Source organism: Apaloderma vittatum, unplaced genomic scaffold (genome assembly GCF_000703405.1).
Source record: "Apaloderma vittatum isolate BGI_N311 unplaced genomic scaffold, ASM70340v1 scaffold44570, whole genome shotgun sequence".
Classification (NCBI taxonomy): Eukaryota; Metazoa; Chordata; class Aves; order Trogoniformes; family Trogonidae; genus Apaloderma; species Apaloderma vittatum.
Window position 1 is genome coordinate 260 of NW_009694760.1, and position 18224 is coordinate 18483.

Here is an 18224-nt window from a genome sequence, read left to right on the forward strand (position 1 = left end):
CCTGCTCTGGCAGGGGGACTGGACTAGATGATCTTTTGAGGTCCCTTCCAACCCCTGACATTCTGTGATTATGTAGCATGGCTGACATGACTTTGGAAAGGCTGTTTTCACATTCTGCAGCTAGATTTCACAGCCTTTATTTACTTTCTCTATGCTTGTTAACTTCATATTAACTTTGTAATTTACCAGAAGTAAGAATGATGTAAACACACTTTTGAACTGAATTCCTGGTTCAAAATAACGTTATCTCTCAGGAGCTAGTGGGGAAGGGAGAGAGGTATTTGGTAAAAGAAGACTTTACATCCTTTAGAGCTGCAATTTAAAGAGCTGTGTTATTTAAGGCAGTGATGAACCAGTCATTCTATTTCTAACTGTATCATTCTAGAAAAAAGGGACTTGAAAGGACAAACAGTTACTCACTTCAATCTCTTTAGAAGGGACTCCCTGTTCCAGCAATCCACGAAGCATCCTGATCACTGACTTCAATTTGGCTCCTGAGTACTTGCCTCCAGGGACCACGTTCACAGTAGGGAGTGCAGAGAGCTCTTCATTTGTCACTAAAGGGAAATCTAACAGAAGAACAAGACTGATTGATACAAATAAATAAAAAGCTAAAACTAGGGAAACTTAAAAACTGTAGTGAAATGTTAGATTTTCTTGTTGCTGTTCACCACTGTACTACCTAGTTTTTCTACAATGTCTCCAGAGAGAATACACACGTGTTCTCTCAGATTGGCAGGCAAAAACCAAATTAAATAACAAAATCAATTTCATGCAAAATCAGCTTTGATAAATCCAAGAACCAAAGGTAGTATTTTCCTGAACTTCCAATAAATACATTGAAACAAACTTCAAATATATTTGAAATGTAAGTTCTTCACATAGTAACCTACAAAATTGATGAATGCACACTGGGATGAATGCAGAACTCTCCATTTAATTATCACAACCTGTGACTTCATTTTTAGCACTTATACTCAATGTGTCTTTCAAGTGTTTCATAAGATGTCTTAAATACATATTTTTTTCCAATAAAGATTGCTTTCTGTCAGGCCTCCAGTGTTTCTCTGAAGCACAGCAAAAATAATAAACCAAGAATCTCTGATATTGCAATTAAAAATGTCCTAAATCTACTGACTTTAGACTAAAGTTTTACATGGATTATCCTTCTCTTTTAATGGATGCAGGCAGAAGGCTGCTGTACATGAATTTCAGGAACTCAGACCTCTAATGCTATCTCAAAAAGCAGAGACTAGATTTTGCCAAACGTATCACACTAAGTAGTGTTGCACTCTGCCACCTTGAGCAGCAGTGGAAGAATGAGTGTCAATACAAAGCAAAAATGTTGCCTAATTTGAGCATGGAGTAGCCAGTATGTGAAATGCATTATCTATCTGACCATCTATATTGTTACAGTTATTGTCAGACAGATACTCTGGAAGAAAGTATCTCAGCTCGTTTCAGCTTTACTACAACTACAGGTGCAACGCTGCCAATACTTGTTCCTATTAATTCTCACATAGTTATTACACAAAGCTGTGAAGAACCTTTCCAGTAGGTTGCTGAGGTCTTAGATTTCCTATTATACCTGTCATTATACACTCAAAACATGTCCAGGACACTTTACATTCACTTCTGACATTTTGTCTATTTAATGTGATCCTCAGTTTTCCACTGATTATTTGTTAAAGTTCTTGCCTTTATTTACATGTTCCTGACTGACTGACTCAATTGGCAGTTCATCACTTCCCCACGTGATTTCATCCTCATCTGCTTGGCTCGAGGGAGGTTGTGGAGGAGACCTGTAAGAGGACAAGGTATGACAGTTAAGAAAGAACACTTAGAAATAACCAAAACATTTGCAATTTAAGAACAAATTGCCAGGAATTAATTTACAGCTACAAGTATTTCTGAACTGGATACATACCAGTAATCTGAAAAAACTACCTTTTTTTCCTTCTTTAAATCCCCAGCAGCGATTTGAAAAAAAGTAACAGTGAAAGACGACATGAATCTAGTAGCAACTATCACTGCAATTGCTTCAAAGGCCAAGCAGTCAAATAAAACCCAATAGCAGTTTTGTACCATTCACATTATTCATTACCTACACCTTAGAATATCTACTTTCAACAGCAAGTTTTCTAGCTTTGTTGAAGCTTTATTTATTTTAGATCATAATGTCGCTGCTTGTGCCAAGTCTTGACCCAAAACTTCCCACAAACTTAAATCAAAACATAAAAAGTATATGGAGTTTGACTGAAGGTTAACTTAGGATAAGGACTAAAATTATTCCCCAAAGAATTCTTGGGAATTTTCAAAATTCAAAGTGGCTTGAAGGGGCAGCTAGTTAACTTGGCCAGGCCAAGTTACTTTAGTTTGCCACGTAAAAACAATAGCACCCAAGCACCCGAATGGGAACAGATCAATCAATGGAACTACACAGTTTAGTTTCTGTGCTCTCAAAACAGAACAGGTAACATTATTAATGTTGACTCTTGTAAAGATTCAAAGTGAAGACAGCATTGACGTATAAGAACCATACTGTTAGCAGAATGCAAATTAAGTTATCTGTAGCCATCTGAACGCAGCCCAGTTACTTGTTATAATCAGATATCATAAGAATAAATAAAACTAGGGCGTAGTAAACCACACAAAGCTGAGTACTATTTAGATAAATTATAACCTTTTAAATAAGAAGAACAGACGGAGAGCAATTCACCAAGACACTACACAGATACTTGATTGGATTTATTCTGATTTGGGGTTTGTTTTGTTTTTATTTTCTCTCCTTGTAACATCTCCACCTTCAGAGTTTCAGACTTTACAGGTTTGCTTTCAAGAAACACTTGAAAAGAAATAATTACCTTTCTGGTGTAGCTTTTACTTCACAATAGTCTTCACAGCCATTTACATGTGTTGGCTAGTGGAAGAAATGTTTCAAAACACATTAAAGGACATTATAATTGTTTAAAAATTTACACTGAATGAGTGTTAACAACTATGTGGCCTATTTCTGAAAGGTATCAAGTACAAAGCATCACATAATGAAAGGCTTTCCTCTTTTAGACATCTCATTAACCCAAAATAACACAGGATGAGAACACTGAGCACTTTGCTGTAACAAGGCCAAAAAGCTATCTTAAAATAATTTCTGACTCACAGGAGCACCTGAGCCATCTAAATTTTCTCCAGTTGTTTTGGTTTTAATACTTAAAACCCCTTTATGAGGTTAAGTTTGCCAGTGAAAACTTCTGCTTCCTCTTGAGCCAGCTTTCCTATATAGAACAAAGCAGGGCTTTAATTTGCAATGACAGGTACTCCTTCCTCAGAAGACAGCACTCAGTAGAGAAGGTGGTATTTTAATCTTCAAGAACAAATCTACAAAATAATTTTTATACTTATTAGGCCAGCCTGCAAGTTTCTACTGCCATACTCAGAGAATTTTACTTGTGGATCTGGCTCAGCTCAACTAACTGGAGAGAAAGCTGCAGCCACCAGGATGTGCTGGATAGACAGAGTTCTGCTGATTTGAAATATGAGACAAAACCTGGGCATCTAGTGACTGACGTAAAACTGGATATGCAACAATGTAGGTAAACCACATATTCAAGTTAATAAACATTTCCTAACAAAATTGAGAGGAAAAGAAATTGCAAATTTACATTTTGGACAGTTAAGTCTAGACAGCATTCATTGTGATCGCTTCCCTTTTTTAAGCAGGAGTGAATTTAATCTTTTAGATTAAATGCCTGAAATAACACTAACAAGGTAGTTTATTATCACCCTTCTTGAAAACATAGATAAAAAAAGCTGTTGAGCTTTACATGAGAAACAGTGCCAAATAGTTCTATGCTTTGTTTTCTCATATAATTAATTTATGATAGAATAATAATACATTATTATAACTACTACTGACAAAGATGTCTTCGTTTAAAAGACATGTAAAGTTATTTCCACAAGTTCTATGCCAATAAGGAAAATAATAAATTGAAAGAGCGTCTTGAGAAAGCAAAATCAGCAGATGAATGTCTGCCAGCTCTCTGCCACCCCACCTCTGAAAAATCTTCAGGTAACGATGACCCATCACAGTCTGTGTCTTCAGACTTATCTTCTGTCAGCTTTCCATTCATCTCTACTGGAACAGGAAAATCAGGAGATGGCATAAATACAGTAAAAGATGCCCAGCAGTCACCTTCTCACAGATGTGAATCCTGTTACACCTGTCCGGCACTACACAGGAAATACAGGTGCCAGAACAACCGAGAAACATCTTTTAAGTCCCTTTGCTACCAGTGTGTTGCAACAGAGGTTTTACTGTACAGGATAATCAGACTTCAGGCTTCTTTCTTTAATGGGAATAGCTGTCATTACATGTGAAATTGTTCACACAGCTAACGGAGCATCTGTGCCACAGCGTAATGGATGGACACACTGGTGCTAAGTTATCAGATCTCCATGTCAATAGTGTTTCTGCAATTCAGTTAACGTTTAAGACCAGAAGTAGGTCTAAACCAGGATTCTACTTGCTCTTAGTATTAACAAGACCTAATTAAGATGTGCTGGATAAAATCTGACTTATATCTGTCTGCTACAATAATTGCCTTATGCATTCAATTAATCTTCAGTTACAAACTAGCTACAAGAAATTCCAAGTAGTGGAGCTTCAATGATACTCCTCAGCTGAGGTCCTGGAACAGCCAGAACCTTAGAGCTTCCTGATTCCTAATCTAACGACCAAGGACAATAACCCAACAAACTTGAAAAGCAGCAAAAGAGATGAAAATTATAATCTTGGAAAGTATACAATTAGCAAGCATATTGCTTGAACTTTTGCAGCATGCATACATATTATGACACCACAAAGGAAGCACAAATCTTACTCCAAGCTAAATTTCAGTTAATAACAACCAGAGCTGAGGAGGTGGAATGAAGGAAAAGAAATGTGTACAGAAAGAAACAGGTACTGATTAAAAATCGGTTTTCTAAAAGAGACAAAGCAAGTCGGCAAGTTGGCAAATTAACTTTAAGAGTTCTCAGCACATTTCCAAGTTGTGCAATCTGCAATCAATTAAATACTGAAATGCTTCAGCACTTCAACACGACTGTAGCTGCAGTACAAGGCACCTAGACAACATCAATTCTACTCAAGAGACAGTTCCAGAATGGGATTCACGTTCCCAGATTCCTTAAAGGAAAATCCAGATTTATCAAGCTAGAACTTGACTTACTAGATCACATGTGCAGTTCATTGGAATCAGTAACTATCTGTCCGTGTTCTACTTGGGAAACTTTAAGTTCACACATCAATTCAATGTCAACTCTCCCACTTGCTAAATCATTTGCTTACTTGGCATCTTTTTTCAAGAAGTATTTTCCTGTTAATAATATGCTTTTTTTTAATGGTTTATGTTACCTGGCAGGTGATCTGACACAGCCTTCTTGAGATGCAGAAGACTATGAGCCTCTGAAGTTGTGTTACGATTTAAGAGGTTCTGGGCTTCCTCATCTACAACATCCAACAGATACTGGACAACTTCATTGTGATCATCCTCATCATAATAATCATCATCTGGAACCTCTGTTTCTAAAGAGAAATAGTATAAAATTATAAGTTTTCCCAGTATAGGATGTTCTGTGGGAAAAAAAATAAACAGGCAGACACCATGGCGTTAGTTCTACCTGTTATTGTGACTTTCCTTCATTTCTCTCTAGCACAGACTCCAATTTCCATAAATCTACTTCCAACACCAACTAACTGCTCTAAAGCAAAGCATGCAATTTGGAAATGATTTTCTAAAACTGACTGCCAATCTAACATTGACTTATTTCAGCCTATTCAACAATGCCTCGATTCTCTCATACACTAAAGACTGAATGTTGCTGTCCGCATTTCACCTCCTCTTACCCGAATTATCACTGTGTTTAGAAATATCTGACATCTCATTGGTAAAGCCAAGGGAAGGTGCATCTCCAGATTCTGAGAGATTTGTTAGTTCTTTTGTGTGATGGATATTGTTTTCTGTATTTGTCTGAGAAGGTCCTAGGATGCCATTGCCATTTATCTAAGAAAGTGAAGAACAATACACATGAACTCCTAAAGAATCTGGTAGTTGTTGAAGCAGCAAGCAATCCTTAAAAAAATCATTGCTTTACTTAGCAACAAATAAAAACCCCTATTCATACCATACTCTCATTGAGATAGCTAGATGATGGGTAGGGAGCTTTTAGGTGTGTTAGAAGTTTCACATGAAAAAAGAAAATAATTTTTTTTAAAGCAACTATGAAAAATAAGAAACAACTACTACAACAGAATGCATAGCAGTACTTTATTATAACCTCTATAAAACACATGCAGGCTTCAATATTTTTGGTCCCACAAGACATCATTTCTCAGAAAAAACAAAAGAGGGAAAAAAGAAAGAATACATTCTAGCAAATGTAACATGCAAGCATCTGCAGAATCTGTGAACAGAATGGAGTCTTCTGGATCACAGCCTTGCATCTTTCTCATAAGACCCTTTGTCTTTCAATAAAGCAGTCCCAAAGCAAGAGAAGATCAATTCAAAAAAACTTGCATGCTTATGATCACTGCTTATTCACATCAACTGACAACAGTGGGTTTGCATAATTCATTAATGTATTCTTTAATAAATTCATTAATTTTTAAAATGTGTGTTAAGTGGATCCTTTTCTCCAGTTAATGGTAACAGGCATAATACAGGCATATTTACCGTGGGCCCATAAGCATCAGCTGTCTTTTCTGTTTTATCACAGGGATCACCACAGGAACAGCCTGAACAAAAATGGGAGAAAACAACAACTTCATAGCAACTTTTCCACAGAAATTAAATTAGCCCCCATCAATTATTTTTTAAAAAGCAACAAAGTATTTAATATCACCTTATGAAATGAATAAAATCTGCATCATTCTTTAAAGGTACCCTCTCTTCTTGGTAAAGAAGAATGTGACACTCTGCTATCACAGACCACTGCCTGTATTAGACATCCCATTACTAGTATAATGAGACAAAGTAGAACCAGTACATGCTGTACACCTAGCTACAAGTGAAGTTCTAGATTTTCACATACATTATGCTTTTCCAAACAAAGAACCTTGTAGATGAAATAACTGAAGGCTAAGAGTAACCTTCTCTCTTGTTGTGCATAGGTTCATGACTAGTCATTTACAGGAACGGATTTTTAAGTGGAGTGTTCCAAGGTTTGGTTTGTAATGAATATCTTGATTAAGTTTTCTGAAAGAAAACGTGCAGCATACTTTAAAAATGTGTGAGCAATGCTGAACTGTAAAAGTTGCAATAATCTGGTAAGGCAAAATCAATACTCAAAGTTATCTAGATACATTAAAGTAAGCACAAAAAACAAATCTATGATGAATTAAGACAGATGCAAAGTGCTCCATTTTAAAGAAAAAGCAAATGCTTAAGATGGTAACGTAGGTGGTAAAGAATTCTGAGTCAAAGTGAGTGAACAAGGAACTAATTAGCAAAAGGAAGTTAATCTCACTCAGCATGTATTAACAGGAATGCTGGCTACACAACCCTGGAAATAATTCTTCCTGTCTGCTTGGCACTGGTGAACCTCACCTAACGCCCTGTGTGTGACCAAAAGCACCACACCTGAAAACAGCAAGATGTAAACAAGCTGGAGAAGAGCACTAAAATCAGTTTGGGCTCCTTTGGTCTTGAAAAAGAGAAGGTGAACAGGAGACCTGAAGCCCTTTCAAGTGTAACAAACTGGTACTTTTATGTCTAGTCAGAGAAAACATTATTAGTAAGTATTAGTATCTATTAGTATTAGTAGTATTATTATATTCCTTGAAAGAATTATGCTTGATATTACAGAGAATTTCTAAACTACATGCAAAATGGAATCATAAAGAGATTATTGTTGAATCTCTTCTCATGGAGTTTTAAAAATAAATATCAAGCAAACACCTGTAGGAGCTGATCTCTGTAAGTGGAGTTCTAGTGCAGCTACTGGACTAGGATGGTATCTTACCACCTGTATCACTTCCTTCCATTTTTATAAATGTGCATTTCAATTGCAGTAAGTAAGCAAGCAAATCGTACCATTAGCTTTCACTGGCCATGGACTTGAGTTACCAGAGGTTTTGGATTTTGGTAGCACTGCGTGACCATCTCTATGAAAAAAAATATTTACAGAAAATTTTATTAAAAAAAAATAAAAATCCCTTAATCATCAGATATTCATGTAAATATGTAGTATCAAGTAAAATTGCTAATTTTCTATTGCAATACTTTCAGGATACTTAAAATATTCAATGAGAGAGATTAAGCACTGGCAGGTTACTTCCTACTTCAGAGAGCACCAAAGAGTTTGTTAGAGCTGGACTTTCCTTCAGATTCTGACAAAATATTTGACTTTGCAAGCATATGACTTTGCAACTCCTTTCCCTTACGGACTAAAACTCAGTGCAAAAGAGAAGGGGAGAGAGGAAGCAAAGCATGGTAGGCATGGCTGGAAGACTTCAAACACAAAGTAGAAGTTTCGGTCCCAGGTAAATATTGAAACTCTGGAGAAGTTTTTTGAGACTGCTATATTGCCATAAAAGAAGCAGCAGGGATCAATGAAAATACAGTGGTGCACAAGGATCTGTGCCACAAGACTTTGATGTTCACCAGTGTACTGGGACATCTATGTGACAGTAGAACTATTTAAGCACAAAACAATATTTAATCTCCTTTTCATGATTATAGAAGCCTCAATAGCAGTTTTAAGAAAAAGGAGTAATTGTATTTAAAAAACCTGTGTCATATTTTGAACATTTCATAGCTGGACACAGCTTTGTCTTCCCAAGAAACAAAGCACAGCAAGTACTAATCACCATTCAGCTCCACTGTAGCACAAGAAATGCAAATATACAGACCCTTTGTTGGTTCAGTCCTCAACAACATGCTACCTAGTACCCATCTAGTGAATTAGTTGTCATACCAGGAACTTGTTTTACCCATTACTCATACAGTCACGTGAGAAAAACAAAACGTACAGGGAAGTATTTGCTTCTAAAACATACCTGGTCGCTTTGAGCACCACTTTTGGCAGGTATGTTTCCAGCATTCTTCTGGCTTCTTTCAGAGTCATTCCCTGTGTGCTTACTCCATTAATGTAATGGATAATATCTAGTACACGGAGACTCTCCTCTCTAGCAGCAACCGATTTGGGGAGAATGTCACTAATATACACAACTTGGTAAAGGCTGTCATGACCTCCTGATAACAGCAAACCTTTGCAGGAAAAAAAGGAGGGGAAAAGAAATAAAAAACAAGTACTTTTGTTGTAAATGAAGAGAAAAATTTTGCTTTAGACGAAAAAGAAGTGTACTTCTGTGTTACCTAGCTCCTCCTTATGGCATGTAAGTGTTATATCAGGCAGCAAATGAGGCAACACTGGCATCTTAGGTAACTCCAAAACACGGCCTAGCACTAATTTGACAGTCTTTGGGGCAGTGCGAAGAAAGTTTACTGCATCGGTATGACTCATGTTAGTGACATCAATATCATTAACCTGCAAAAAAAACCACAACAGAGATCTCCTTGTAAGATTCCAGGTAACTGTTTTAACATTACTGCAGAAACATTTATAACCGTTCCTATTGTTGACATTTGACATTAAACTATAGAACAAACGCATGCTTTATTACAACAGTTGCAGTTCTTAACTCATACCCAAGGAGACAGAACACATAAATGCAACTGACCTTTCACAAGTGAAGAAACAAGTTTACAGTCCAAATGTCAAAATATTAAACAATCTGAAGAAGTATTTTTTTTGCTGTTCCTGTTTAAAAATTAGAACGCTATAAATGCATATGCCAGCACCTGAAAGTCTGACTTACAATCTAATGTGATTTGACTTGTATTTGCCTAACTGTATCAGGGTTTAGTATTATGCAGCAGTGCTTCAGTGCCTTGATCTAGCAACAACTCATACGCGTGCTCTGGGTTATGCACTTCATCTCTATTGTTCACAGTCCCTGTACACCTAAAGGCAAGTTTGCAATAGATCGGAAACTAATACTATAAAGGAAAGGATGCCATCCAGCGAGACCTGAACAAGCTCGGGAACTGGGCCCATGTGGCCATCGTGGTTCAACAAGGCCAAGCGCAAGGTCCTGCACCTGGGCTGGAGCCCTGCAGAGAGGACTTGGGGGTACTGGTAGATGTACGTGACTAACAACCCTCTCCACATATTTGAGAAACCGTCTTATTTAATCAATCAATACTTTTCTCTTTAAACCATTATTTGCCACAATGAAGAGTGGTTGCACACATGCCTAGCTGTGGGACATACCATAACTCCCCACAGCGATCTCCTCTCATTTTCATGCCTGTATTTCTTTTGTCCAAGTGTTATGAAATTATCCCTATCAGGAGTGAATGTCTTTGTTCCCTAACTATATTTAGTTTGGTTTTGCTTTTTTTGATTCAAAGTTGTCCTTTTCATGCAATCCTCATATCTGAAAACATCAATTTCCTTACTTTTATCAGTCGGTCTCCAGGTCGTAGTCTCCCATCACTTTTGGCAGGATCCTGAACAATGTCATGAATGTAGCAGCCAACGTTATCGTTACCTTTGGTCACTGTAAAACCCAGACTACCCTTTTCTGACTTTGTCATAGTGACTTGGAGCTCTACTTCAAACAGCACTTTACCACACAAGGCAGAAACAATTTGAATGCTTTACTGAATTTAAGACAGTTAGAAATAGACAACTGAATTACCTATTGGTTTAAGTGCAATACAAGCCTGGGCAGTACCAAGACATGCCTCAGCAGGCTTAGCTTAGCTGCTACAAAGGAGCACCTCTAATGAATTCAGATGGGCTACTGTTTTGCATGGAGTAAGCCTTGGGGCAAAGGCTATGACCTAAACAAAATTGTAAAGGCACATACCAGAACTGACACCTTATTTTATCCTCAACTAACTCGTATAAATAAAGGCTCTGTATTTTTCAAACACAACAGCATATGAGAAATTATTCAACTGACAAAAGAATGTGAATGCATTTTCCTACACTGAGGTATAATACCACAGATTATCTCAGAACTGAACATGTGGACATGTTTTGCTATTTCAACTTGCATAAATCTTTTTGAAAGATACAGATCTGCCTCATTTGCATAGAAACTCACAGAGCACTAGGAAGGTCTCCGAAAATCTTCTGAAGGGACTACGAAAAGGACAGTTTTTTTCTTCTCGGAATGGAGCCTGGGCTAGAATAGCGTTGTAACCTGAAAGACCCTCACAACTGAGACATATAAAGGCTCAATTTTCAACTTTTTCAATCCATGAAAAGAGTATGTGATGATATGGATGCAGAAGTCCATTCTGAAATGCAGCAAAGAACAATGCCTCCTGAGGTACCTGCTGGCCTGATTTATACTCTGAAAAATCACACAGGAAACTAACAGGGAAAAAGCAAGATATCTGCCATTTAAGCTTCATCTGCGTATGTGGTTTAGAGGCAGGTAAATATTTAATGCCAAGTTTTTCAGAGTGAAATGACAGACAAAATAGATGTATAAACATCTACGTATGCACACCTGGATGCCTCCACATTTACAGAGAGAAATATACGAACTCAAGACCTCAGACAGAAAATACTTATTTGTATGAACAGCTGCAGTTCACTGGTTATAAACAGCACATGCATTTGTGCCATTTATAAGGCGCAGGCCCAGGTTAGTGCAAGTGTAACCTACAGCTATCCCATTTGTACATTAATATGCCCAGCTTCTATCCAGTCACTCCCACTAGCATGCCTAAAACAACTTTTAGATGGCCACAGCTGTAGGTGCATTTATGCTACTGAAAGACAGAAATAGTAAATTACTGGCTCATATTCTTCAGCACTTTTTTCCAACTGGCTGAGTAATGAATCCATCCGTCTCAGGTGCGGAGTCAGCTCAGAAGCAGGAGCAGCATAACAATCATTTATGAAAAAGGATGGGGTAACTTCAGGAACAGTTCTACAGGTTGGGATCAACGGCAAATCCAGTGGCAGATTACTGCAGATACAGAAGCAAAAAACAGAGATTAGCTGGCACAACGTGGCTAACACCCATAAATGTATATATGGACCAATATTCTTTATGCAGATCTAAAACATAAACCAAAAAAAAGTATTTCCATGAACAGGTCCAATAAATTATTTTCGTAAATACCTTCTGTAATATTACGAGGATCACTATAAACAGCATACCTGTCCTCAAGCTCTGACTTGGTAGGAGTCTCTTGATCAGAATATACGATAGTGCAAACAGTCTCCTCCTGACCACAGTGTGTCTCATACTGACTATGTGCCTGTGTCACAGCTCCATCTGAAGTTTGGTAGAGTGCAGAACTCCAGCCAAGGCCCATGTGTGCTGACGAGTCTATCACCTCCTCATCAGCACTCCTGCTGCTGTCACTGTAGCTGTCTCTTCTAGATGGAGATTTTAACCTTTTCTTGCTCAGATCAGTAGTTTCATTTTCATCTGAGCTGTCACCTTGTTCTCCATTTGATGGACCAGAAACTTCTCTGCTGACATCTGGAAATACTTGTTGAGGTGAGTGGATGGGAGTCTACAGAGAGCAAGGATATTTAATTCATCAAACTCCACTATTGATAGCAAAAGAAAGTTGCAAAGACTGCCTAAAATTACCAAAAGCAGTTAGTGACTCCTTCCATTGAGATGTTGCCTCAATTGTATAAACATATCACAGTCTAGTTCTACTAAGTTCAACACAACTTGGCCAAGATAAGATGTGCAAAACTTTTAAACGTATAGTACTAAAGAACTGCAAACTCATCTAAGGAAAACAAACATACTCTTGGCTTTAGCCTCGGATAGCCTACTCAGAAATGCCCAGCGGTCATCTAGGCAATTACCATGAAATCCCTTCCAACCAGAGAACACTGCTGACACTTAGAGTGCACCTGAAGTCAAACTAATCTCAAATCAGAGGTAAAAAGAGCAGCTTCCAAGCAAAAAACCTACATAACGGATTACAAAAACTACAGTAATCTGCACCGAATGGAGACTGTTTAGCCAAGTTATTAACTCCCATAAGAACAAAGAACAGTTTTGCCAGTAATCACATACTCCCAAGAATGATGTCAGCTAGCAGACATACAAAGTTTAAAAGCTTCATTTACACTTCTATGGCCAAATTCTTGTGTACAGGAACACACTCATCTGTGATAATGTTATAAATAAAAATTGTCATTTATTTATTATTTTTTTTTCTTTTAATATATGTGCTATTTTATTGAACTTACTACATGCTACAAACAGGTTGATTACAGGACTAGTTATTTCTATTATTAGTCTGTTCAGTTTCATATCTCTTACTCTAATTTTAGCTTCACTTAAATTTGTATTTGTACATTTAAGTTTCTGTCATCGGACTTGAATGGTTTTTATTGTTTGAAAATTATATTAAAACAAATTAAGACATCTCCCTTAGTTTTATGCTTTTCTGTATCATGGAAAGCTTAATTTCCAGGCGAACTGCCCTCTACATACTCTTTTGCTGTTAATTTCCACTTCTTCCGAGCATTCTAAAATGGCCTCTTGTTCTTTCGATTTACTTATTTGAGCACTTTTAAATTATTCTGTGGGACACTTCTAATTTCCAGTAAGTAAATACAGCAAATCTTTCTGCGGTTTTACATGCATCAAAATCAGACAAATTGGTGTTCTGCAAAATATTCTTCACATACATTACAGAAATATCCAACTTCTATTTGGGATCAACTTCAAATCACTGGGCTGCAAAGAAACCCCTGCCATAGAAACAGTGTATTAAGCCAATTTCCAATGACTTAAACCACAAAATAGAGGAAAGAAATTGTTAAAACCCTACATTCTTTTCACATTTCCACAAAATATTTAGTACACTACTGAGAGCTTACATTTCTGTGAGCACCCTCTCCATCTTCCCATCTGCATCTTGCATTTAACTAACCCCCGCACCAGACCGAATAAACAAACGTTCAAATAGCAATTTTAAAAAAAAATAATTAAAAAAAAAAAAATCACATGTCATACGCCTTACCAACAAAGAAGGATCGATGTCTGGCAGTATACCAGATGGTGGTCGACAAAGGAGAAGAGAGACTTCTGGAGATGTTCCTCTCAGAGCAGAGATGACTTCCTGTGGCCACAGTGGGATTTATTATTAGATGCAGACCCCCAAGACTTGCAGGCCTACAATAGCATGAGTTTCACTACTAAGTTACAAACCTGCTGGGATAAACCCTTGAGCGATGCCCCGTTCACTTTTAGAATGACGTCCCCAATTTCTATCTGCCCACTTTCTGCGGCAGGCTGCCCAGGGAAGAGTTTTTTGACCCTCACAATTGTTGAGCCCAGTTGCTCTGGGGTAAGGTTATCTTCACGGCAGAAACTGAACCCAAGGCCTGAGCTATTCTTCAACAGCTTCACCTCAAATGTGTTCTCTGCAAAAGAAACAGTAATGTCATTATTTCCTACAGCACACTGGACATGAAAAAAAAAAAAAAAAGCATCTGGAGCCCATACCCCAGAAATGATCCCCTTTACAGGGTTCTTCCACTTTACTGAACACACCTGTTATCTAAAAGATCCCTCCATGTTAAAGAGGATAAAAACCTGATCTGACTTCTCAGTCTGCTGACTTTGCCCCGACAACATCTGCACTACACAAAAAGCCAGGGTGTCTCCAAAATACTATTCCCCAGGAAGTCCGATAAGGAGACTGTTAAAAAGCAGAGTGACACAATCTTTCTGGCCACTGAGCAGACATTAATCAGAGCAGCAACTGGAGGGCCTGGCAAACAGGATAAATCTCATGCATAAAGACCAAAAGCTATCTGCAGTGTTTTCCCCATTTGGGTGAGCTTCCCTTCACTTTCAAGGGTTTCCAGCAAGAGTAAGCCGCAATATGTCAACCTCTAGTCAACTACACAAATATCTCTTCTCTCTTCATTTAGCTCTTGATTCTTCTCTCATTTAGACAGGAACAGCAGGACCTACAACAGAAGCTCTCATTTATATATCGGTATCACCTCCCCTTGGCATTCCCTAGCAGCACAGCACCCTTTTTACCCCAAGCTTGCTACAACCTTGGCGTGCAAGACTGATGAAATTGGGAAACAACAAGGAACAGTGAGAGAGCAAACAGTAACTAAAAGTTACCAAGATGTGAAAACAAATGTTAAAAACAAACACCAGAGCACAAAAAGGAAGAGACTGGATTATGTACAGGGGCTCAGTATAGATTCCTATAGGCTCTTTCTCCTGTCTGCTTTTCTATTCTACAGAAGATTTGAAAACATAAAAACTAAAGGACACTTTAAAAGTTCAATCGTTCTATGTGACCTGACCTGCAGTGACAAAGCTGTAATCTTTGGCATTTGTAGTTTTTGTCGCTGGTTTCTCCTGTGGCTCACATTGCCCCACCTGATTTGGAGGCGTGCGCTGTAGCGTTGCTGGAGCATGAACCTTGGCCACTGAAAGCTGACCTTTTTCCAACAGCAAATGCACCACCTAAAGAGATGAAACATTCATCAGTTAATTGGTAATGGTCTTGGAGATAGCACAGTCTAAAATACATGTTTCTTTCTAACTTCCCAGGGTCCTAAGTTTTACAGCAACAAGCTTTATAGACATCTCTCTTCCCATACATCCTCCATTTGTTCTCTATTTTAAGGGCTATGTCAACTTCCAAAATACACCAGTGGACTTGAAAGATACTTGCCAACACAGTGTAAGAAAGGGTTATCTTCCAAAAAAGGTTTTGAGCGGGTTAAGAAGTGTCAAGACAGTGTCATTTTCACATGTGTACATGGAACAGACTTAAAAGCATTTTATGAAGTGAGCCCAAATAGTAGTCCTTAGTAGCTCTGACTGTGTACGTTCACTGGCTATTTTCAGGTGTGCATGTACTTCCATGTATGAAGCAGCCACCACAAATAGCATTATCAGATGAGGGGACACCACCGTAGAGTCAAGAGCCATCCAAAAAGGCCAAGTAAAGCTACCAACACAGAAGGCAAACACAGCTGCATATACGGAGTCCCCTGCCTCCTCAGTGGTTCCAGTTCAGGACATGTCTGTAGCATGATGCTACAGCTGCTTTCCAACCTGTGCACCTGGGCTTCCTTCCTACTAAGACCAGGGACAAGGAGAAATCAGTTCCATTCAGACCTCTCAACTGCACAGAGTCAGAATTACAGCAGGGTGGGCAGTGCAACTCAAGGCCTAGGAAGCCAAGGAGTCTAAGAAAGCCCACCTAAAGCAACAGGGACACTGGGAAGAATGCCACTCTTCAGGTTTCTTTACCTCTTTTCATTCTCAAAGATTTGATTTACTATAGATAGGGAGTAGAATCAGCAGCTGCTTACCTGCCCAGTGTTTCTCAGTGTTTCAACAGCTTGCTTATGGGTAGCACCTTCCAAACTAATCCCATTGACAGAGAGCACACGGTCACCTACAAATGATTGATTAATAATTTAAGAAAAGGTAGGCAGAACATCATCTATAAAATGTATGCGACAGAAAACCTTTCATTTCTCAGCTGCTAATAAAGACAGTAATTGAAGTAAATTCTCCCTTCCCTTCACACTCTGAGTCAAGAAGAAAACTTTGCAACTAAACTATATCGTTGGACTAAATGATCTTAATGGTCTTTTCCAACCTAAACGATTCTATGATTCTGTGTGATAACCCCATGTCAAAACTAGTGTTAGCCTGAGAATGATAGCCTGCCGCAAAGTTAAGACTCTCTATCAAAAACAAATCTTAGTCTAAAGTGGCAATTCTCTCTTCAGTACAGAATGTGGCCTGGCTTACAAACAAGAAAAGTCCTTACAATTACAACGATTTTCTGTACTGAGTTGCCCAGCGTGTCAAGAAGGAGGGTTACAAATAATACAAGACTTTCTCTCTCCATGGCTGGAACAGAGAAGTGTTCTCCACTAACACAGGCTGCATTAGTAAAAAAAATAAAAAAAATGGAAAAAGTCTTTTTTTCCCCTCTGTCTCATCAGTTTTCTGTTGGTTCCACAGTTGTTCTACACTTTAGAAAAATCTTCATCTGCAAGCTATCACGGCAGTATTTAAAATGACAAATGTAAATGCCGCAGGTTGGAAAACCATCTCTTTTTCACAGTGTAAAAGGTACAATGAAGGGAGGCAGTTCCTAGTTTTCACATAAAGAACTGAAATACTACCTTTTTCAATTCTGCCATCTGCTTCAGCTGCTCCCTTAGGAATAATTGCTTTCACATAAATACCACCATGCCTTATGCTAGTATTTACACCACCCTAAATGGAAAACAAAAATAGGATTCTTCAGTCTTTTTGCAGTTAGAATACTTAGTAATTAAACATAGCGTCACACAAGGAAAACTGTATTCAGGAAGCACTTGGGCTACTGGCAAAATCAAAAAGTTACACAAAGCATGTTTTTGCAGCCATGCAATTTATTACGAATGAATTTTTGGTAGGAAGGACGTAAAAACACAATGCATCACAGCGCAAATGCACTCAAACCAAATAAATGTCCTTGAGCAGAAATATGGCTGCATTATGCTGTACTCCACATGCTTGCATGCGTTTCACAGCTCAGAGGTGTGTGAGAGCACAGCATGCCAAAGCAGAAGATGCAGACCCATGCAGTGTTCTACTCCAATACACCCTCTCTGATGTAACAGGACGCTAAGGAGTGCTGCTTTCTCTCAGCACTCAGTTTTCTCTCAGTTTGAAGTTTTAAGCTGAAAAAGTCTGCTCAAGCTCAAATGGCGTTGTTTTTGGAGGGCCTTAGCCTTTCTGCTTATCATAGGGGAGGGTGGACTAGATCATCTTTAAACGTCCTTTCCAACCCAAACCATTGCATGATTCTGGCTCACTGCTGCACTACCAGCACTTCTCCATAAACTTGGACAGAGGAGGGAGACCAACAGTGTATTAACGCTCACTCCCAAAGCACACAGTGTTACGTGTGAAAACGTAAAACATAGAACCTAATCGTGCACCTCTTCTTCTCACCACTGTAAAGCACAGCAATGCAAGGGGTGGAACAGAGGCTGAAAAAGGCAAGATCAATGAAGATACCATTTGGTCATCCCTTAAGGGAAATTTCTGCATCGGCTGGCATCTTCAGAGCCAATGTATGCATCCAGCAGGCTCGATGCTATTTTAGTAACCAACTCCTCCC

General features: G+C 38.4%; 1 protein-coding gene across 1 annotated transcript in view; it reads right to left on the bottom strand.

Moving 5' to 3' along the window:
* Positions 1–420: 420 nt before the first annotated feature.
* LOC104273304 (tyrosine-protein phosphatase non-receptor type 13-like) overlaps positions 421–18224 on the bottom strand; it is a gene marked incomplete at both ends in the record, with an annotated part of 23101 nt that continues 5297 nt past the window's right edge. The window contains 18 exons of the mRNA XM_009868602.1: positions 421–569; positions 1699–1802; positions 2865–2920; positions 4053–4135; positions 5414–5584; positions 5906–6062; positions 6732–6793; positions 8091–8161; positions 9056–9266; positions 9375–9546; positions 10521–10687; positions 11859–12049; positions 12244–12605; positions 14082–14180; positions 14270–14484; positions 15391–15553; positions 16411–16496; positions 17239–17332. Coding sequence (XP_009866904.1) covers positions 421–569; positions 1699–1802; positions 2865–2920; positions 4053–4135; positions 5414–5584; positions 5906–6062; positions 6732–6793; positions 8091–8161; positions 9056–9266; positions 9375–9546; positions 10521–10687; positions 11859–12049; positions 12244–12605; positions 14082–14180; positions 14270–14484; positions 15391–15553; positions 16411–16496; positions 17239–17332 — 2613 coding nt within the window. The remainder of the gene's footprint in view (positions 570–1698; positions 1803–2864; positions 2921–4052; positions 4136–5413; positions 5585–5905; positions 6063–6731; positions 6794–8090; positions 8162–9055; positions 9267–9374; positions 9547–10520; positions 10688–11858; positions 12050–12243; positions 12606–14081; positions 14181–14269; positions 14485–15390; positions 15554–16410; positions 16497–17238; positions 17333–18224) is intronic.